Source organism: Buteo buteo, chromosome 2 (assembly GCF_964188355.1).
Source record: "Buteo buteo chromosome 2, bButBut1.hap1.1, whole genome shotgun sequence".
NCBI lineage: Eukaryota > Metazoa > Chordata > Aves > Accipitriformes > Accipitridae > Buteo > Buteo buteo.
The window spans coordinates 18,948,904-18,971,862 of record NC_134172.1 but is presented as its reverse complement, the minus strand read 5'-3'; the positions used below and the strand labels follow the sequence as shown (position 1 = coordinate 18,971,862).

At 39.8% G+C, this 22,959-nt stretch overlaps 1 protein-coding gene across 2 annotated transcripts in view; it reads left to right on the top strand.

Annotated features, from left to right (window-relative positions):
* Nucleotides 1-22,959, top strand: part of APBB1IP (amyloid beta precursor protein binding family B member 1 interacting protein) — a 69,747-nt gene that overhangs the window by 9,422 nt on the left and 37,366 nt on the right. For both annotated transcript variants that reach the window (XM_075047327.1, XM_075047318.1), the window contains exons 2-6: nt 7,677-7,748; nt 11,003-11,090; nt 12,938-13,227; nt 19,010-19,087; nt 21,371-21,530. In XM_075047327.1, the coding sequence (XP_074903428.1) occupies nt 7,677-7,748; nt 11,003-11,090; nt 12,938-13,227; nt 19,010-19,087; nt 21,371-21,530 (688 nt within the window). The remainder of the gene's footprint in view (nt 1-7,676; nt 7,749-11,002; nt 11,091-12,937; nt 13,228-19,009; nt 19,088-21,370; nt 21,531-22,959) is intronic.

Here is a 22,959-nt window from a genome sequence, read left to right as displayed (position 1 = left end):
TATTCTTCTAGGCTGGATTCTGCAGAGATAGATGTTCTCTCATATTCTACTTCATAAAAATTGACCTAAATGGCTGTTGGGGACTTTTTACTAGACATGATGCAATAGCTGGTTAAGGAACTTCCATCCTGTCTCACTTAAGTATGTGAGAGACATTTGAGTAGTCAGAGTTTTTCTTGACACCTAACTGTAAAATCATTGTAAGAAAACTAGTTAGATGTATTTCAGACCTGCAATCAATTTGGCCAGCAAGTTGTCTCCAACAGTGGCTAGCATCACGTGCTTCAGAAGGACATACAAGAAATTCTGTGCTGGAAGGTATGGCATAACCTGTCTATCATGAAAGCTTTACTCTGGTTCCAAATTGGTGGAGCCTTTGTTTTAGGTCTTGAAACATGAGGTTCATCGCCCTTGCGTGAAACTCTCTGAATTACTAACAATTCTAGGTGTAACTGGTTGTAGAGAAAACCAACTCCTCAGCTTGCTAACTCACCAGTTTTGGTGATGAGTTTCACAATTACACTGTGCATGTTTTGCTGGAACAAGTTGTGCAGACTTTCAGTTTCATTTACTATCCCATTGATATTGTGTTATAAGCCAGGATGAAATGATGCCTCTGTAACTTTCCTCTAGGTTTTGATGCATTTTTTAATCACACTACTTTCATATCTGTTTCCTGTGACAATCAGTTACCCTCTTTCTGGCTTTGCTCTTTATGGTGGGGCTTCTGTCACTTTCATCTCTCTTCCCTAATTCTCTTCTTTTATTCTATCTTTGATGTAGGATGATCTACATTGCATGGTCTTCCATAGGTAAGGGTGAATCTCTGATTTGAGAGATTTAATCATTGGGTTACTGGTGGGTCTCTCTAAAACGTTGAAGATTTCTTCATTCCACTCCAAAAAGCATTTAAGCATTAAGCATTAGCAGTAAGTAACAATGCTGGTAGTGGTCATCTGGATAGTCAAACAGCTATTGTTCGTTTTGGTGGACTTGGTACCCCGACACTTAACACGCTGTAGTGCAGGGACTAGGATATGAAGGTGTGCTTTTGATCTTTCTGTGTGACTTGTAAAAATACACTTCATGTATTTTTCTCCTTGCTATTTGCATATGTAACAGTTTAAGAATAACAACAATGCTTTGAATGTAATGAATGTGTCTGTAACTGTTCACCAGATTACTAAGTGGACTGGTTCCCAATACTGTTTGTAGCATGAATCCGCTGTATGTCTTTGTTCTACTGATACTATGCTGTTCCTCATTCCTTTTTTGTTTGTAGCCCTTAGTGTGATTGAACTGCATCAACTGAACTGAGACTGTGTTGCAGAGATGGTAATCTTGTGTGCAATACCGTTGGTGTTTCCTGTTTGGCGTTGCACAAGGGCTTGAGTTTGATTTCAGATTGCCAGTGCAGAAGCCTTGTTACCATGTGACTTAGACCACTCTTCCTGTTGAAAGGGACTGGCTTTCAGTAATTCTCAGAGCTATCGGATACTAACGGTTCAAACTCTGATGAGTATAGTACCATGCCTGTTTTTTGAGCTACACCATATCATCACCCTGTCAGCTTTCATATTTTTTGTTTCTTTTTAAGCAGGGTGAATTTGGTGCCATTGTTTTACTACTCATTCTGTTAGCTTCCTGCCAAGTGATAATGATTCTATCATACGATTCCATTTCCTATGTATTGTTCATAGACATAGTGCTGTTGTCTTATGTGTGTGAATCGCAAAACTTTCTTCATTCTTAAAAAAATAAAGTTGTTTTATTATTCTCTCTAGTATCTTATCAAAATGTATGCAACCATGCAGAAATCATATCCTGATTTTAATTATAGAGTTCATATTGTAGACCAGGAAAGGCAGTTTCTGTTCCACCTGTCAGTGCATGACACTAAATAACATAGGTGAGATTCTGCTTAACCCAGGTGATATTGTGCACCTTGAGACTGAGTGCAAGGACTGCTTCTTCATTCTTGCATTTGAGCAAGAGAGTTCTCAGTCAGTGCTTTTCTTTGGTGCCCTTGAATACTGCCCATCCCCATGGGAGAAGAGTGTTGTTCACTGTCAGCAAAGTACGTTGCTCATGCAAGCACAAGTTGGACCAGGGAGTGTTTGCTGTCCATCTCTGTGGGCTAGCTTTCTTTCTGTGCATCTGCCATATTTCTCTGGTGTTAGAAGTGAGATAATTTAATTCTGATTTCCTAGCCCACAGCTCAAAAATGTAGAAGTTTACATCTCAATTTCAAAATAAGGGTGTTTATGGAGTAGATATTTAGGAAAGGGAATAAGGTTTGTGGGGGTCTGTTGCCAAGTTTAGAAATACAGTGCACAGGAGTTTTGTATTGTCATCCAGGACAGCAGGGCTGGTTCTTGGCAAAAGAGAATGGTTGGAGGCCCCCTCACGGGGGCACCTGAATGCATGCAAGTAGGTCTTTGGAAATGGCAACAAAGTGCGTGATGGATAAAAGACATACTACAAAAGACAGACGCTAACAAGTAAGGAGAAGTAGAAACAAATATGCAGAAACCATATTTTTTCATTAGTAAGCTGAAATACAAAGATTCTAGAAGTACAAAGAGTACAATAAAATACAAGGTATTTTGTTATTCAGATATCTTAATTTATATTCAAGTTATTTTTATCAGCAAAGAGGCTGCTAAATCTGAAATTGGGAAGGTAAAAAAATAATAGGTCTAGGAGGTCTGGGGTCTGGTAGGGTGAGTAAATGTATTGATGAGTCAAAATATGAGTCGATATTTATGTATTACCTAAATGTGTGAGAGTTTAATATGCGTAAACTAAATAGTGAGGCTTGGTGGTTAGACTAGCAAGCTGAAGAGAAAGTGCCTCAACCCCTTAGATATATAGTATGAGAAATGTGGGAGTATTTTAAAAAAAAAAAAATAAAGAGGTTTTCATGAGAGCCTAATGAAGATTTGTGAATGCGAACTCTGTGGGCAATAAAAGACAAGGAATACCTTTGCCTGTATGCTTGCTATTACTTCAAAAATTGATCTAGAAGACGTAAGTTTGAAGATGAATCCCTTCAAAAATAGGTTAGGTTTCACATATATGCCTTCCGACAAGCCCCTCCTTAGCATGTTTAATCTTGACAACCACAATTTCCTCTTTTTATTTTAATTCCGATTTTTTCTCTGCTTAAAATCTTATGCATAACTTGGGAAACGTATGGTAAAAGAACTGTCTTTTTTTTTTCCTCTTCAATTTATTGTAGTTGATAGTGATTTTAAGAGTTACTAGTATTAATACTACATACAGAAAAACCTGACAGAAAAGTTACTGTTTAGTGGGTATAGAGGAGGACTGAGTATGAAACTCAATATTATGCTGGTAAATCTTGTCCCCTTTTTTGTTAATAATAGCTCATACACCTGCAGGTTTCACTCTGACCTGGTTTGAATAAGTTCAAGGCCATTTACAAAAGTCAAAAGAATTTGCTGGTCCAAAATGCAGCAACATCTTCCTTGAATGGGATAGTTCGCAAATCTGCATATTGTGTTGTCTGTTTGTTCCTACTGTGGCAATCAAATAAAAGAAATGGAAATGATTGTGGAAAGGAGTCAAAGAGGAGGAAAGTGGATGGGCACTCTTTTGCAGTTCCACATTTTGGGGATTCACTTTACTATCTTGCTTTTCTAGCTCTTGACAAAATCCCTGATGAATTTGGAGAGTTCTGTGATCAGTTTAAGAGATCACTGAGTGTGTTTGAACATAAAAATATCTTCAGGGTATTTGGTGATTATGATGTTAATTTTGTCTTCCTAAACCCAATCAATAAAAATTCAAGAGGAAAAAAAAAGGTACCAGTAGGGGCACTGGCTTGATGACAACATGGCTTTATCAGTCTGATAATGATGGATGACTGTTCATTGAAAGTGACACTTAAAAGGGACACTGGCATATTTCCTTCTCAAAATATAGGTTCAGTCCTTCTCAAAATATAGGTTCAGTCCTTCTCCCTTCCCCCATGTGCTTAAGGTCAAAAAACCCGCTAGTATTAAATGTTATTTATTTGAACTGATAAGAAAAAGTCATCAGTGACTAACTCAGCTCCAATTTCCAGGAGAATTTCTTAGAGAATTCTTTGCACGTTGCTTTTTCATAGGATTACATTATTTTCCTTATGAATCGAATGTGTCTGGAGATTCAGAAAATCATAAAATTGCAAGGAAAGAAGGTCTAAATTTACTAGAACCTGTAAAAATCCCATAATTTGGTTAAAGTGTTATGTAATACAATATTCAGTTCTCTTGCCCCCCCCCCCCCCCTTCTTTTTTGTCAACTACTGAAGAGGGTTCTTTGGGTTTGGATTTTTTTTTCTTTTTAGACAGTTCTTACTCCTCCTCTTGGTAAGGTCTCCTGGTTGTAACCCAATAATATTTTTTTTTGCAATTTTTATATTTCTATTCTGGAAAAATACAGCAAAGCAGGATTTCAGTTTGTCAAAGGAACCATTATGAAGACTTCTTCCTGAAAGTAGATCTAGCAAGTGCTTAAAAAACCACAAAAACTTAAAAATGGCTAGAGCTGGTAAGATTCCCCCAGCAGATATTTTGTTCTCCTAAATCAGAAAACAGGAAAACATAAAATTATTCAGTATTATTTAAGCACTGATGTGGTGCTTGTCAGTATGAACTGCAGCTCCATTTTTTGTCATGTAACAAATCTGACTTCACTCTGCCTGATCAAATAAGTGCTATTTTATCTATCCTTTTTATGAAAATTGATTCTCCCAGTGCCAGGTGTGTAGGAAGCTACACAGCTGTTGATTCAAGTAAATTAATTAGGATTCAGTAATCATTTACCCAACCAGTATACTGCTGAATCTACAGAAAGGGAATTCTGTATAGAAAGCTCTGTATAACTATGATATATACAGAGGGAGTGAGCCATCCAGTGTGAGTTTGTCAGCTGGAAATGAAACACATAAGATGACTTTAGTTCTCTATTTGCTGAGTCATGTGTGACGTGTTCCCTGTTACATTGGCATAGCTGGGCTGTCTCCACCATAGGGCTAGGGTTACCCTCAGCCCTGCCAACCACATCCTTTTAAAATGTCTTTAACAGCATCCAGTTCCCAAATATTTAAGTCTTTGATTTCCGGAATCTGAGAGAACTGTGAAAGTTCAAAGTCCAGTTCCCGGTTGCCTGTGCCTTGTTTAGTTACACCAGCCACAAAAAAAGTCTAAAGCAGGTAGAATATGCCCGAGCCTGACTGATGAAAGCTGTACATGCCTAATCCTAATGAGTTCTGGTGTTGGGGATAATACAGGTGGTAAGAGGACAAGTGGAAATTAGGCTGATCTTGCTTATGTAGGTGCCAGAAAGACCAAGTCCTAAGGAGACAGAGCAGTTTAGATTGCTCCAGTATTAACTATCATATTAAAGACATCCTACTAAATAATCTTCAAACAACAGATACTGACTTCAGTGGTTCAGTGGCCTTTATCATTTAACTATGAAATAGTTACGTGACTCAGGATGCTCTATTAAAGGAAGAGCATTAAGATTGAAGAACAGGATACTTGCTGGTCCTCTTTTCTTTCTCACTCTTTATAGTCACTAGGGCTGTTCCTGCCTCAGTTGATTGCTTTCTTGGATCGGGTTGGTCCTCATCCTGTAAGGTGCTGTGGCTGTTGACGCTGGCTGGCCACCAGGTGCCAGGATAGCTGCTCTATCACTCCCTCTCCTCAGCAGAACAGGGGGAGAAGATATGATGGAAAAGCTTATGGGTTGAGATAAGGAGAGGGAGATCACTTACCAATTACTGTTGAGCAAAACAGGCTCAATATAGGGAAATTAATTTAATGTATTGCCAATTAATTAGACAGTAGGATAATGAGAAATAAGAACAAAACTAAAAACATCTTCCCCCCACCCCTCCCTTCTTCCCAGGCTCAGCTTCACTCAGCTGTTCTACCTCTTCCCCCTCAAGCAGCACAGGGGGACAGGGAATGGGAATTGTGGTCAGTTTATAATGCTTTGTCTCTGCTGCTCCTTCCTCCTCATGCTGTTTCCCTGCTCCAGTGTGGGGGCCCTCCCATGGGAGACAGTCCTTCATGGACTTCTCCAACATGGGACCTTCCCACAGGCTGCAGTTCTTCAAGAACTGCTCCAGCATGGGTCCTTTCCACAAGGTACAGTCCTTCAGGAACAGACTGCTCCAATGTGGGTCCCCCATGGGGTCACAGGTCCTGCCAGAAAACCTGCTTTATGTGGGCTTCTCTCCACAGGCTGCAGTTCCCACCAGGAGCCTGCTCCAGTGTGGGCACACCATGGCCTGCAACTTCCTTCAGGGCATGTCCACCTGCTTCAGCGTGGGGTCCTCCGTGGACTGCAGTATGGATATCTGCTCTGGCGTGGTCCTTCACAGGCTGCAGAGGAACAACCTGCTTCACCATTGGCTTCACCATGGGCTGCAGGGGAATCTCTGCTTCAGCACATCTGCTCTGCACCTCCTCCCCCTCCTTCTTCACTGACCTTGGTGTCTGCAGGGCTATTTCTCTCACGTTTTCTCACTCCTCTTGCACAGCTGCTGCGCAGCATTTTTTACCCTTTCTTAAATACATTGTCACAGAGGTGCCACCAGTGTTGCTGATGGACTCAGCTTTGGCCAGCGCCAAATCCATCTTGGAGGCAGCTGGAACTACTGTCTCTCTGACATGGGGGCAGCTCCTGGTGTCTTCTCACAGAAGCCACCCCTGCAGTTCCCCCCCCTCCAAAAAAAAACCTTGCCGCATAAACCCAATATAGGTATACACAACCCAGTGAACCAACAGAACTACTTATATTTATATGTTTAAAGTTTGACCCTAGTTTGAACCCTAGTTTTATGCAATCAGTTGCAGGCTTGAGCCTCTTAAGAAAATGGTGTTTATAGTTCTTGTCTGGTAGTGTTCCATCTCAGACACCTTTTACACTACTTCTCTCACTGCAAAGAACAAATTCATGAGAAAGAGGAAGAGGGTTATTATAGAAGCTGTATCTCCCCAGTATCTCAGCACCACCATTCTGTGGTGCTGTACTCACACCCGCCTCTTGCAACGAGAGCCACCATTTGCTGTCATGCAGCGTGCACCCATTTTCCTTGTCCCGTTGCTCTCACTCAGATGTCTTGTGGTTAGGTAAGACCGGAGTTCTCTCAGTGCATTAGTGTTTGAAAGAAAATAGGGAGAAATATTGAGACAAAAGGTTGGTCATGTACCTGACCATAACCAGGTCCTACACTAGATAACACCTAATAAACTCTTGTATTAGTTGTCTAAGCCAATGAAAGAAAACTTTCAAGATGAAGCATTCAGGAATTTCTCAACCTCAGACTTTGTTTCCCTCTCCATCTCTTGCTAGTTACATTTCTTTGATGTTTAAGATACAGCAATGGTTTATGAGCTAGTGACTTCCTATGAAATGTAAATAATACAAGGAGGGTATTGGAACTCGTGTGTTTAAGCATGTACAGGATTGAGATTCTGATCTGTTAGTAGTTATTTCTAAACGATGGATGGAGGTTTTTGCAAGTCTTGAACAGTTGTTTTAAAGTTAATTTGGAACACAATATAAAAGAACGTTGCATATCCTTTGGTTTTGACCATTGCTGGCTTTGAAATGAACTTGTGATGATTCCTTGTCTGTGGATTTTTTTCTTTCAGATGGAGCAAACATGTGATGATATAGATGAAATGTTCAGCAATTTACTTGGGGAGATGGACATACTGACGCAGGTAAATAATTCTTTTTTTTCCATTAAGAAAAATAGCTATTATGTATTAGAGAAGAGAGGCAACTTTTCTACATTTTTCATGTACTTCCATTCTCAATAAATACAGATATATTTTTTTGAAAAACCTTCAACTAAGTTTCTCTGCTTGACATTTAAAACAAGTGGCCTGAAGAATAAGGTAATACCAGTGCAGGCTAGATTGTTAAAGAGAGCTAACTGCTTATGAAAGACCTTTTCTCAAAAAAAAAAAAAAGGCAATTTAAATTCCTCTGGACTTGGTCCCCAAAAAATTCAAAGATTCTGTCAAAGCAGGAAGAGTTTGACTCAGAATTTTCAGGTATGAATGCTTTGCATACATGGGTAAATGGGATGTAGCCTGAGTGTCAAATGTAAAATTTGGAAATGAAAATGACATTTTGAATATATGCGTAAGAGTAATCTCTAGATATGACAAAATACTAAAATACAGCTAGGGTGGCATGCAAGAAATTATAGAGACATTATTGCTAGTGCAGAATACACTGAGGAGGAAACTATAAATCAGCATGAGCCTATTTCTAAACCTATAGTCATGGAATACTTCCTGCAAAAGCTGATGAAAGGAGAATTTTTATTTCTAAAAAAGCCCACGAAGTCAATACATTTGTTATATTTTAATAATGCATGCTCGAAAACACTTAAGCTGTCATCCTGGATTCTGTGCGAGTTTGCTTACAGCCTCTGCTTTGAGGGGTCTTTCCTCTTGGTGCATCCCAGTGCTTCCCAAATTAAATACCAGTAATTCTGAGCCACAGCATAGGAATTGTGCTTAAACTGTGTGAAAGCCAAAATTTCATATGGCATTCTTAGCTGTCAAATCACAATACTTTGCCCCTTGGTAGCCTTCCTGTTTTTTAAGGGCTTTTTATAACCATGCATATTTATTTTATATGTATATAAAAAGGGAGGGGTTTAGGGTAATTTCATTTCATTATTATGAAAATTAACAAAAGACTGCTTGTGATAAATTTTACCTCCTCAAATTGGACACAGCACTGTTATGAGTGCAGGTGATGGGAAGAGAGTGAGCCTCTTCTCTCTCTGCCGATGAGTGCAGTACTGGGTGGGATGGGACATGTTCCTGAGATGGAGGCTGACTCCTCCTCCTCTCTGAAGTGCTGGCATCACCTCTTACCTCAACATTGTGTGGGAGAACGAGGCAGGCATGTCTGAAAGCCTGAAGACTTTCAGTTAACAGACTCGCATCTGTTAATTCCTTTAAACTCTTAATTTCCAAAATGAGACTGTAGATAGTTTTCCACCAATCTGTCTGTTCCTAAAGTAAGCGTAAATGATAGAAGCACACAGAGGTGCATTCACGTTGCATAACAAGGCTGAAAAATAAATGCAAATTCAGAATTGGGCTTTTATTCTATTTCTGTGTACTTAATTTTAAACTTTTTTTAGCATTTTGATAGTTTTATCTTTAATTTTCCTTTGCATGTACTTTCATTTTTTTTTCTGCACTTTTATGGCCATTATGAGATGTTACGACTTCTTGTTAGATTAGTAATGAAAGTATTTCCTTTATGCTCTTACAGTCAGTTTCATCAATATATTTTGTGCCCTCCCTTTTTCTCACATTTTTTTTTTCTCTGGCACTGTAAAACTACCTCATGTGCTTCATTTCTCCCTCTTCCCCTATTTATTCCATATCAGTTTTTATGAGAGTGAGTATTAACACAGAAACAGCATTTAAAGTTATCACTGCTTTGGTTTCCAGCTCTGTATAACTTCCTAAGAAACCAACACATCCTGGGTGGGAAATAGGTGAAAAGAGATGCCAAGAAAAACATTTGCATTAATTTTCATGGAAAACACCTGTCAGTTTCAGGCAACTCTACGAAATGTAAATGCCTCTGGTTCAAATTGACTATGAGCACCAGTAGACAAACATCTCACAAGGATATATGAACAAGGGTATAGCTTGTAGGATATATGAAGCAATCCTTCCATTCTGCGCAGCGTTGGTAAGACCTCAACAGTGAAACTGTGTCCAGTGTTGGCACTGCACTTTGAGGAGAAGGAGGGTTGACTGGAGAAAATCCAGAGGAAAGCAATGGGAATTACGAGAGTGGAAAGAAACATGACCTGTAAGAAAAGATTGTATGAGGCTGTTTAGTCTAGAGAAGAGGAGACTGAGAGCAATCTTAAAATACATCAAAGGCAGCAGCAGAGCAGAAAGAAGTACTTGGTTCCTTATGTCCATGGAGAGTAGGACAACAGGGAATGGTCTTCAGCTGCAGCAAAGAAGTTTAGAATGAGCATCACAAGAAAGGTTTGATGGCAGGAATAGCGATATCGATAGTGAAGCAGTAGAACAGATTGCCAGAGGTGGTGATGGAATTTATCTAATAGGAAGCTTTTTAAATCGGATTAGGTATACATTTTTCACGTATGACCCAGGTGTAACTGACCTGCCTTAGCACAGGTGAATGGTCTAGACAGACCCTTGAAATTCCTTTCAGTCTTCTCTACAGTGTTTGCTTATTAGAGCTATCACCTTCCTCACTGTGGAAGGGAGAATGTATCTTTTTCTTCTCCACTGTATGCACTTTTCCTAACTTGTGAAGCACTGGTTCCCTGCCTGCTTCCTGAACAACAAGGCACAAACTAGGAATTCTCTATTTAACTATGCAGATTTGCAGTTTACGTTGCAAACAGCGGAAAGTTTTGTTCTTTGTTGTGTTTGGGGTGGTTTTTTTGCAAACAGCATGAGAAAGCAACAGCTAGGTTACATTTATATTAGTAAATAAAGCACTCTGGAGCAAATGGCACTGTGTAGCTTAAATTTGTACACAATGAAACTCTTTCAACACCCTCCCCCCGTCCCCTTGCAAAAACCCCACCAAAACCTAAAAATCAGTCTGCCTTTATCCACTGTCTCTATTAGAAGCAGCCCTAGCCTCTGCTGTTACCCACACCAAGCCCAGGTGTTGCCTGCAAGAGTTGCAGTTGGCATGCGTCAACATTGTATTGAGAAGCATGCAAACCATTAAACACTTGGCATGATTGTGAGACAGTGCTTGAACCCTTGTCCTGGCCCTATTTAGTTTGCCATTCTAGGCATAATCCCAGACGCTACTGTGTGTCATTCTGTTCCTTGAAGAAGAATCAGTTTCATTAGACAAATTGAGGTAATTGATTTACAAATGTTAATGTCTGTAATAGTCATTATGTCATCAGATACCTGTTTTTTTTCTTCTACCTTAACAGAGTTTAGGAGTGGAGACTGTACAACCTCCATCCCCCAAAGTGTCCAACAATGAATTTAGCTTTACAGTTGGTTTTAAAGATTTAAATGGTAAGTAGCTGAATGGACTCTTTCATGCTTTTTATGCTTATTTAAAATACCTTACAGCAACAAATGAGAAGAAAAACTTCAGGCACCCTTGATCAAAAAAAAAACCAAAAAACAAACCAAAGAAAAGAACCTGTTTTGCTGGAGGGGGAGATATATTTGTGTGTCTCAATTTAGGAAACTTCCAAGGAGCCAAATTTTTTTTAAAGACATATTGCTCAGTCTTGTATAGGAGTCTGAGTGTAGAGGAAAACAAAAATGAAAAGTCACCCAAATAACTTTGTAAAATGCCACCTTTTTTATGTAAAGATTTAACTTAATAGAAGACAAAGTTCCTCAGTGTGAGGTCAGAGCTGCATAAGCATTTTTGTCCAGGGGAAGTATCGGCTTCAGCTGCTTCCACTTTACATTGCTTATTCTTATTCTGGTTTGCACTGTCACTTTTGCATGTACAGCTGCTTGTTGAGGCTGTGTGATGAACCAAATAAGGGAATTTATCCAAGTTTAAAAAAAGAACCCTCCCTTTGGTTTTGTTTGTGGAGGTTTTTGTTGTTGTTTTTTTTTTTATCTGGGGGCTGGTTGTTTGCATTTGCCTGAGTTGGTTTTAACCTGTGTTTTTGTCCCAGAATCAGTTCACTATTAAGCTACCTAATGCCTCTGCCAGCAAAGTGGGTAGAGGTATGTAAATAGAGAGGATCATAAGCCAATTTTTCCACTGAAAAGAAAAGCTTCTGAAAATACTCTGTTAGCATAACAGGTAAAGCAGACTAAACTGAGGCAGTCTAGTGACATGTTCACACTTAGTCTGATGAATGACCTATTCGTTGTTGGACTGTGTTAGCATTGTTGAGTATCTAGTTCAGCACTCTCCATCCCTTTCCAAAATCCCACTTAAAGCTTTCCCAATTTGTGAGTTTTTATTTTTTTTTAACTAGTCTCTTCAAAGAGGTTTAAACCACTGAATCTGTTGGTTCTTAAAGAGCTTTTCTCTTCTAGAAAGCTAAATCATCCTACAGGATGTTACTTCACAGGATCTCTTATACCATGCCTAGTTCAAACAACCAAAGAAAAAATTGCATATGAAGTTCCAGTATAGGATTTTATCTTACACTCTGACAGAGTAGAAGAGAGAAAGCAAAAGTTACAATATTTCTATGATTGATAAGATGCTTTTGAAAAGAGCCTGTCTTGTTTGTTCTTCGCTTAAAGTATCCTCAAAATCCTGCATATTACATGAGGTATGTCATAGATGTTGATCACACAATTACTGATGTGCTACAAATAATACCATACAATTTCCTGTGTCTTAGAACTCTCCAATTCTGCTTCATGTTAATTTTAGAGTTGTAGAATAGTAGTACATAGAAGATATTCTTGTACAATAGAAGTACAATAGAAGATATTCTTGATCTAGGCCTCAGTTGCATGGTTTGTTGTGTGCTATATCAAAACTTGCTAAGCGTATATACTTAACTTATGTAAATAGCCTAATGGGAGCTAATGGAATTTCTTTCATCTGTATCACTAAGCATGTGCCCAGAAACCTTGCTGGATCAGGGCCGGGTTTCGTAACATCATAAGGGCCTGAGACTGTATCACTGATAGTGAAGCTTCCTGTCCTGTTTAATTTGTATTCATAGAGTTCCTTGTACTCTGAACTTCAGTATCACCAGATTAATGGCTATTCCTAAAATGTGTTTGTTTCTTGAACCCATTTAAAATGTTGTTTCTTTTCCCATAACCCTTATATCTTACAGTAACCCATGCCTTCTGCAATTTAATCTCCACTGAACTGGAAACATAGTGTTTTGCATTGCACTCACTGACACATTTTGTGGTTTTCTTTACAGAATCCCTAAGTGCCCTAGAGGACAAAGACCTGGATGCTTTAATGGCTGATCTTGTAGCAGACATAAATGAGGTTGAACAGAGAACTTTACAAGCCCAGAAAACTTCTGGGAACCAGCAAAGTACAGTCACTCAGGCTTCAACAGGCTTGGATCGTGACATTTATTCTAAATCAAGTCCTTATGTTACCATTACTGGACAGTTTGGGGATGACTTACCCCCTCCACCTCCAGACCCTGATTTAGACCTTCCACCACCACCACCACCTCCTCCTCCTGAGCCACTCACCCAGGTAAGCCTGGGTGGAACCTTGTTCTCAGCATTCAATAGTTCTTGTAATTTTGCAAGTGGTATTTGGCATTGGAACAACTGTGGATATCCCAGGTAGAAACATCTTGGGAAGGTTCTGTAATGATGAAACATGCATAATCTGTGGAGTGGGATTTTTCTATTATTGTGGGCTCAGCAATTTCTGCCTGTTCCTTGACCTATTGCCCATTCTTTCGCCTTTTTAATCATCATTTTAATAGCCCAAAACAGGCACAAATCATTGCAAATGGTTTATTGTAATGGAAAACTTGTCACTGGATTTTTTTAGTAAGTGCTGATCAGATAATACCTTCTCATAGAGAACTTGGCTTTGGCATTAGTGCAAAGCATGGCCGAAGATCCCATGTTTTGTGAAGATGTCACTGTGTTTGTTCATTGCAGTCCATGCTATTGGTACTGATGAGAGGGTTCTGTGGTTGTTTCCCAGATCTATCCCTGGCCTAACTGATTTCTTGCAATAAGAAAAGTTGTTCAGTTGTGTAAAACTCAACGTTTGCTAGGAGACTGTCTGCAAGGCTGAGCACAAGAAGTACCTCTCCTAATCCCAACACAGAATCACTCTGCTTTTCTTGGTGTTGTCTTTGAAGGGAAGTAATGAAAACCATCTGCAATATAGGACAAATGCTCTTTATTGAGGAGGTGCCAAAGTTATCAGTACTTTTATAAACAATTGGCTTACCTGTATACTGAAATTTCAGACTTAACACAACCTCCTCCATGTTTGTGTTTCTTGCAGAGCTGTTTTAACAACTGAAATTAAATGCAACATTTCTAGTAGAAGCCTTAGAAATTCATTTTTTTGACATGAGGTTGTGGAGAGGGAGATAATATAAGAATTCTGCCCTGTCACAGCCCTGTGGGGAGAATACGTGCATTAGTAGAGTGATGCAGTCCAAAAAAGCATTAATCTGAAATCATGAAAGATCTAATACTATCTCTTTCAGTATTCATATGCATAGTAACTATGATGAATATGTTTACATTTAGGGAATGGAAAGAATTTAGGGAACATGAAAAGTGCTCTGTCAGCCCATGTAGAACTGTACCAGTCAGTTTTGCTTAAAACCATGGGCAATTCATTGCAGTTCAAAAGTCCACACAAACTGAATATGAATCACCTCAACATCACTGCTGCCCCTGTGTTTAGCATCATACAGCAGACATATTTAGCAAAAGGAACAGAAAATTTGGTAGGAAGAGGACTTTTCTGATTATACAAAAAGTGATTCACTGGATAAAGCTTCATTTGGTGCATAGGACCTTTCAGTGCTGTTTGAAGAGTGAAAGTCATAAACATGTGGGAGGAACTTCTCCATTTTTCTGTATCTCAAAGATAATAGTTAACTTCCTATCTTACAGGAATATCAATATTTGCAAAATCAGCAGCTAGACAGCTTCAGAAGCTGAAGTCTTTTATTTAACTAGTGTACTTGATATAGAAGAGGTGTTGTCAAGATAGTTCTGTCCATTGTCCTACAAATATGTCCCCATCTTGATTTAGACTCATGACCTGTAAGGAAGTACCAAGGTTCTGGTACAAATAGTCTGGTTTGGAAGCGAGGAAGTATGGTCTGGAACAGTAGCTGGTTAGGTGGGCTGAGATTGGCCAAACTGCCAGATTCAAGGGCTAGTAATTGATGGTTTGCTTACTGGTAACAGGTGGGATCAACACTGAGGCTTGTGTTCTTTAACATTTTCATCTGTGACCTGAGTGATGACATAAAAAATAATCTGCAGATGTGCTGAAGATACTTTTAATTAAGGGCACTGACTGAAAAGATGAATGGCATAACTTCAGTGCAGGGGGACCTTGAGAAGCATAAGGACTGCACCAGCAAAACCCTCAGAAACCCAGCAAGGTACAAGGCCCTGTGCCTGGGGTGGAATAACTCCATGCATTTGTACAGTTTGAGAGGCGACAGGCTGAGCAGCAGCCCTGCTGAAAAGGAGATGGCATCCTGGTGGATGCCACATTGTATAAGAACCATGAGTGCAAGGTCACGTCAGTATGGGAAACTGGCCTGTGTTGGGAGGTGCATGGCCAGCAGAGAGAGGGAGCCATTATTGCTTTCTCTTGGCACTGGTGAGGCCACACCTGGAATGCTGCATCCTGTTCTGGATGTGGAGGTACTGGAGAGTGTCCAGCAGTGGGCTGGCCAGGGGCATGGAGTGATCAGGGGCCAGCAAGGACAGGCTGAGGGAGCCGGGCTTGTTTAGTCTGACAGAGGAGGCTGAGGGGTGATCTAATGACAGCCTAAAAATACCTGAAGGGTAACTACAAAGCTGGTAGAGCCAAATTGTTCCATGGTAGTTTTAGGTTGTATAACAAGGGGCAACAGTTACCTGTTGTAGCTTTGTAGTGTTGGACAGGACACTAGGAAAACTTTTTCCATTTCAGGTGGTGGTGTAGCACTGGAGCAGGAGACCCAGAGAGATCACAGATTCTCTTTCTTTGGAGGTTTTCCAAACTTTGCCAGGCAAAATCATGGCTGACCTGATCTAGTGTTGGTGACAGTCCTGCTTTAGGCAGGGAGCCATACTACAGACCTCCAGACCTCTCTTCCAGCCAGCACTTTTCTGATGCTGTGATCTAAAGCTCACTGAAATCAACAGTGCTGCACAGTTCTTTCCCTTGAGTCTTCTACTGAGCCAATTCTCTGTTAGCTGACATCCTGCACTACCTGAGGGTCAAACAAGATTTCAGAGTGAAAAGAAGATATACTTGCTAAACAGAACTGGAATTCTATACACAAAAACATAGCTGGAAGTCACTTCTGTCTCCCTCAATTAAAGTGTTCCTCTGAGATAGTGTGCTGAGTTAAATCTCGAACAGTGTTTTCTGGTCTGTTTCCAGATACAGGGAGAGGGCAGAGAAGGATGGGAACAGGAAGTATAGGCATTTCTAAGGAATCTGTCTGCAGTTGTTGATTTCCTCATTAAGGCACTGGTTCTGCTTTCTCCCACAGCCCTTGCCTCATTTCTTATACAGGTTGTATTCAAATACTGATGGCATACCCATTGTGTGGCTTACTGTCCACAAAATTGCCTATAGGGCTATTACACAAGTTGCAGTGTGAATGATGGAGGTAATAACCACTTAAAATTAATATGGAAAGAACTGATTTCAAATTAGTATTTACTGTTTTGGTTAGTATTTGCTTTGACATGACATTTCTGCTCAGTAGAATGAAATGCAGCTGTAAATGGAATGTATTTTGTTTCATCAAAATCCATGTTCCTGTTAGCCAGGATTCTTGGTAAATGATTCTTGAGCTAATCAAGGTTGATGTTTTGTTTAACACCTCTGGTTGTCTGTAGTCAAATAATAATAGTGTTAATTATTTCCAATGCACCTGTGATACTAAGACTCTATTCTCTAACCTTTAAGTGTGCCAAAATTAAGAAGTACGGCCTTTCTTTCAGGGAAGCATAAAGCTGTCTCATAAGTTTCTGTCAACTCTGACGTTTCTTTTTAAAACTGTGCTTAAGCTAAATAAGGCTTCTACATTTTCTATGACATTATCTGGATGACTTTTACATGCTTCTGTTTGAAGATTCAGAAGACATGGTGGTGATGCTGTAGTGGGAAAACAAATCATTTAGCCTGTCAAAGCATTTCTTTAACGGTGTTAAAATTTTGAATCTGATATGTTATTTACTTTGCATCATTTCCTTTTTCTACATTAAGACAGACAAAGGTTATGAAAACATGAAGGCTCTCGGGTGAGAACTCTGTTGCACAGATTTGTACAGTGCGTGAACTCTGTTCAACACGGGTCGCATGCAGGTGAAGCCTGAGTTATACCTGCCTAAAATTTTCGGCAGAAAGTCTGCCCACACCACACTCAACCACTTTGGTTAAGATGCTTTTCTGGCTTCCTGCAGAGAGGTGTTTTGAGATGGTAAGGGGAAAGCCGTAGTGTGAGAGGCTGTGTGCTCTTCCTTCTGTAGAACAGTCAGCCTTACTGCGAAAGCCACTTTTGTCCAACAGCTTCTGTTCAGCTACAGAAGCTATTTTTTGATTTTCAAAATTAAGCATCTCTGAGCTGTAGCAATGCAAATTTCCATACCTGTGGAGAGGAAAGAAGACTTTTTTTAACTGATTGCCTGGTATTTCTAGTGGAGAATTTGACAACAGCAAACATGCCTGAAGCCATCTCTTTCAGGTTGCACACCTCACCTTGTATTTTTGACATCCTAAAGGATGCTAGTATCCAGGGGAAGCAATGATAAAACAAAAGATGTTTAGTTTGGCGAGAGGGATGTCAGTCATGAGTACTTTAGTTATGGCTGAACCTGCCTCAAAGCTTGGGATGAATAAGATAACCTTCTTAGCTCAGTTTTTGCTTTGATTCTATGGTATCTCTGTAAGAAGGAGGTGGTGGCAATGGTTAGTTAGGCCTGGTTTGTTGCAAGTGCATTCCCTATGAGTTACAGCCATCCTGTGTTTCTCAGTAAAAAGACCACCAGAATTACAACTTTAGGGTAGAAAGTGGAGGCTGAAGGTTAATACAGAGAAAAATCTTGTGTGGAAACAGGGCAGGCAGGAACTTTCTCCCACAGTAATTGACTGGAAGTTGGTTGCGCCTGTGAGTACTGTAGGACAAAATCCTACTCCTTTAAAACAAAGGAAACCACAAAAGTGAGAAAGAGCAACAGGGACAGTAAAAATCAGCAAAGAGGCGAGAAAGCAAAGACAAGACAGTTTTCAATAGAGGGAGCAGGGATTTAAAGTTGGAAAGAAAGCAAACCCTCCAGAAGGACTAACAGTTAAAGGCAGCCCCGGCAGCCCCAGGAACCATAGTTACTTGCTGCCCAAAATGTACTTTTCCAACTCTGTATGTGACTGGGGGAGACTACTGGAAGATAGATGACAAAAAGAAACAGTCACAATCTATACACCAGTCACAGAGGCAACAGTAGGCACAGGCATCTGGTACATGTACCTAAAACTCTCAGCAGCTGGGTATCCAGAGTCTTCCTGGATCACAAACCTCACTGATAATAAGAGAGAGACATGATATTGATAGAGCTGCTTTGTAAAAGAAGAGCCAGGTGATACTGAGATTTTTAGGAATCTTGCTGTGGCATTCAGTAAAATCTGGAATGAACTCAAGTGCTCTATCTAACTGTGTCTATGTTAATATGAATAGGTCCATTACTGGAATAAAAAACCATGATACCAATTTAATGAGGTGTTCCTCTCAGTAAGTACGTGTGCAGTAAGAGCTCGTATGTGGCAAGTGAAAGAATTCAAGTAAATTAACGTACTTAACAGGAGGTGTAAAATTGTAAGTGGTATAATTGCAAGCCAAGTTTTCAGTAACATCCTAAAAACTCTAGTTCTCTTAATGCTGTTGAGAGGCAACTTTTCTTCCAAGAGGCTGTATCCACAGTGCTGTTCATTCAGGCTAGATCTTCCTTCATCTTCTCTTTCGTATCAGCTGCAACCCATATGGAAACATAGAAGAGTCCAGTTTTCAGGCATTCCTGTAACATTTGAGGAACAGAACATGTAACAGCTGTATGACTGGGCAACGAAAGGAAGTGCTGGACTTGTAAATCAAAGCTTTGGGTGGAGGGTATTAGCTCACGGAAAGCTGGGGATTCCCTGTAACTATGAAGTTTCCCATGACGAGCCTTATGTTCTGGATATAAATAACAGGAAACAACTCTTTTCAAGTAGACATAAATTGCTGGCCTTACTTAACAAGAAGTATACCAAATAACTTGTGTCTTTTCAGGAAGAACAAGAGGCACAGGCTAAAGCTGACAAGATTAAGCTCGCATTGGAGAAACTGAAGGAAGCCAAAGTTAAAAAGGTGAGCCTTAAAATAGTGAAATGCTACCGTAAGAGCTACCAGCTAAGTATCTATTACCATTCTTCTCAATAATAAAGTTCTTACTAAAACTTAAAACTTCTAAAGATATTCTGTAGAGCTGTCTTGTCATCCACCTGAAGAGAAGTCTCTGGAAGAATGCTGCCTCTGAGGGACTCAGTTTTAAGAGGACTTGGAAGGCTCTGCCTCTCGTTTCTTCCAAAGTTGGGGCAAAGCCCACTGTTCTGATAGATTACTTCAGAGAAAGTGGAATGTACATAAAAATATTGCTTACTTATGCTTTGCTGATTCCAGAAGTATTAAACATTTCTTCTACAATGGATGTGGATTTAGCTAATCCCAATTAATTAATGAGGGTCTTCTTGCTAAATCTTTTCACAGCAGTGTAGTAATGTACAAGGATAATAGAAATTATTTTAGACCAACAAATTGGAAAGATTCCAGCCAGTGTCTGCACAGTGCTGCAGTGTGTCATGTAATTATGCCCACTCGTCCTAAGCTAGTGTTCAGCTGAACTCAACAGAAGCTGCAGATGTTCAGTAACTCTGAAAAATGGATGTGAAGTAAAAACAGTCATGACCTTTCAGTCTTGTCAAATAGGAGGTGGGAAGTGCTGGAGACCAGAGCCTGCAGGACTTCCAAGAAGAATTAAAGCTTCCAATAAATTTGGGGGTATCCAGACTTGAGATGATGCCCACAGAACACTTTACGTTCAACTTCTGAGAGAATGTGTTGGGAGGATTTCACCAGTGTTGTCTTTGAAAAGCTCTGTAACTAAACTTATGACTGCTCAGTGGTCACCCTCTTTTCATTGCAATCTTGTCAATCTATAGAAATAGCTGAAGGGAGGGTGCAAAGAGGATAGAGCCAGGCCCTTTTCAGTGGTGCCCAGTGACAGGACCAGAGGCAATGGACACAAACTGAAACATAGAAGATTCTATCTGAACATCAGGAAACACTTTTTCACTGTGAGGGTGGCTGAGCACTGGCACAGGTTTTCCAGGCAGGTTGTGGAGTCTCCCTCCTTCGAGATGCTCAAAAGCCATCTGGACAGGGTCCTGGACAATGGGCTCTAGGTGGCCCTGCTTGGGCAGGGGATTGGACCAGATGACCTCCAGAGGTACCTTCCAGCCTCAACCATTCTGTGATTCTGTGAAGATGGAAGCTGCATGCATGTTTCTGAGCAGTCAATTATAACCAGACAAAAATACCCTTTTTTCCCTAGAGGTGTTGTAGATTGTGCATGTACACCATTTCTTTTTCTCTATAATCTGCACTATGGCTCTGCTTATTTTAGAGAGGAAGATACTTAACAAGGGTTGGAATCAAAGCAAGTTCATGTCTTTTGTTACATTTGCTTTTACTTTTCAGAGATAGTGTAGATTTTCTCTTGGGGTTCATCACTCTGCTTCTACCTGTTCTTTAACAGAGATTGTCTCTCTAGTGCGAAAGCTTCTTATGCACACATTTTAAAATAAAGAGCTACTTAAACAAGACTATATGGAGAAATCCTCCCAACTCACCAGTTTAGTTCCAGCTTCCATGTACTGATCCTGTAGACAATTTTTCTTCTGTTTTCAGTAGTGATGAAGCATTTTAAGTACTTCCCTTATGTATTTGCAGTTCTTTATCACATTTTATGTACTTCAGCATGTCCTTGTGTTGTTCCTCCCTGAAAAAAGTGCACACTGTTTCTTGTTTAACAAATACTTCACAATATGAAGAAATAATGAGTGTCTTAGGTTAATTTGGTCAATATAAGTAAGTCATCTGTTTGCTTTATTGATGGGTGTTAGACTGCTGCCCCTCTTAGTACAATCTGATTTCAGGTTAGTCTGTTGACATGGCTAGATTCTTTAATTCTTTTTCTCATTTAAAACTAAACTTTCCATATTTCTAGCTTGCATTATGGACACTCTGTCCTTTTGTACTTGGTTTCCCTATCAAGCATTTTTCTTAATTGCACATCTAGTAGATTTAGAGAAGAGATTAACTTCTGCTTTTTCTCCATAGCAATTTCACCTTTCCTGAAGTCGTGCACAGGACAAGGTTCAATTTCCTTTTTTGAGAAAAGGTCTTTATTTTGGTGGCAATATAATGTGAAAGCTTCCAAGCTGTTTTATTCCCTCAGCTCGCTGCAGGACAGGGTGCCTTTGAATCAGTAATAACCTTCAGCCTTAATCTTTCTTATCTGTGTTAGCAGATTCAGACTAGCCTTTTACTTGCTTCTGAAATTAACTGACTCTTCTGTGACTCTGTACTCAGCTTGTTGTCAAGGTGCACATGTACGATAACAGCACAAAGTCACTAATGGTGGATGAGCGTCAGGTGACACGGGATGTTTTAGACAATCTGTTTGAGAAAACCCATTGCGACTGCAACGTTGACTGGTGTCTGTATGAAATGTACCCAGAGCTGCAAATTGGTAAGTGGTGTAGTGACAGAGCATATAGCAAATAGACATAAAGCCTCCTATGCTATTGGTAATCTTGAAAGGATAATTAATAACATTTCTCCTGCCCACATGTCCACTGGTGTTGGAACATCGCAGTCTGTAATCTGGGGGATGCTGCAGGAATGTACTTGAGCTGTTCTTGCTGTGGAAGTGAGTCTTCCATTTGTCCACGCTGTGAGCTGCAGAAGGTTCCTTGCCCACCACTGTTTCCATCATTCTATTTTACACAAAATGAAGGGTCCATGTGAATTTCACTATGTTTGTCAAGGCAGTGACAGACCCAAACACACCAGTACTCAACTCTACCCTTTGAAGAGAGGATGCCGTGCTGAAGTGCTGTCAGCAAGCTGTTACATTACTGGCCAAACAAATGTTGTAATTAAACAAGACTGACAAGTGTTTTAGTAATTTCTAATGCTTTTCACTTGTAATAGTCGTTTTCTTAAGTGTAGTTGTGGACAGGATATTGCTCTCTGATGGGGCTGCAGCTCTGCTGGTGGTACCTCATGATTTAGGAAGTAACTCACCTGGCATCCAGGTCCCTAGGAAACAGCTGTGCAAAACTTACGTATTGTTTAGTGCAACTTAATGAGTGTTGTTTCAAAAAGGCTTCAAGACCTGATTAAGAATAGAGTATTCTCTAATTGTGAGTTATTTCAGAATCTTTTTATTGTCCAGGCCGCAAAGATAATCACATCAAAAGGAAAAGGAAAATTGCCACAACTTTCTTCCTGGGTCACATTTGACCTAGAGAAACGGGAAATTGTCAAACAGCCTTTAGCATTCTCAGTTTACAGACACCCAGCAGAGATGTAAAAATGCACAAAGAAAATTAAGTATCGATATTGCACTTTAAAAGAGCCCCAGGAATAATCATCCCGCTAAACTAAAACAAAGAAATGTAAAAGCAGTTGGAAAAAGCGTAACTGCTCATGAGCAAGGAGCTGCTAGTAATAACGGCAGAGATGTTAACTTCCAATCTGTTCTTTCTACTCCGTTAAGATGATACATGAAGCAACGTTGCTGCATTCTTTTGTACCTGCTTATCTTAACTAAGAAAAGACTGGAAATGTCATTAGACCCTAGAAATGTCACAGATGTCACTGAATAGTTTTAGAACGTTTCCTTGTCTTGGAAGGTTGCTTCCTCTGGTCTAGTGTGACTTGGAGAAACATTTCTGAGTGTTAGGATGACAGCATATAAATATAAACAGATTGTTTTCTGAATCTCCATAATCATTAACAACAATGTACTCGTGTTTCTTCATAATCTGGATAGACATTTTGAATTCCCAATCACACCATTAAAACAAGACATCAGGGAGATCATATGGTATAAACATTGGGGTTAATGGTTAGAATTTTTTTTTTTTTTAAGTAAAAATTACTTGTGTTACTTC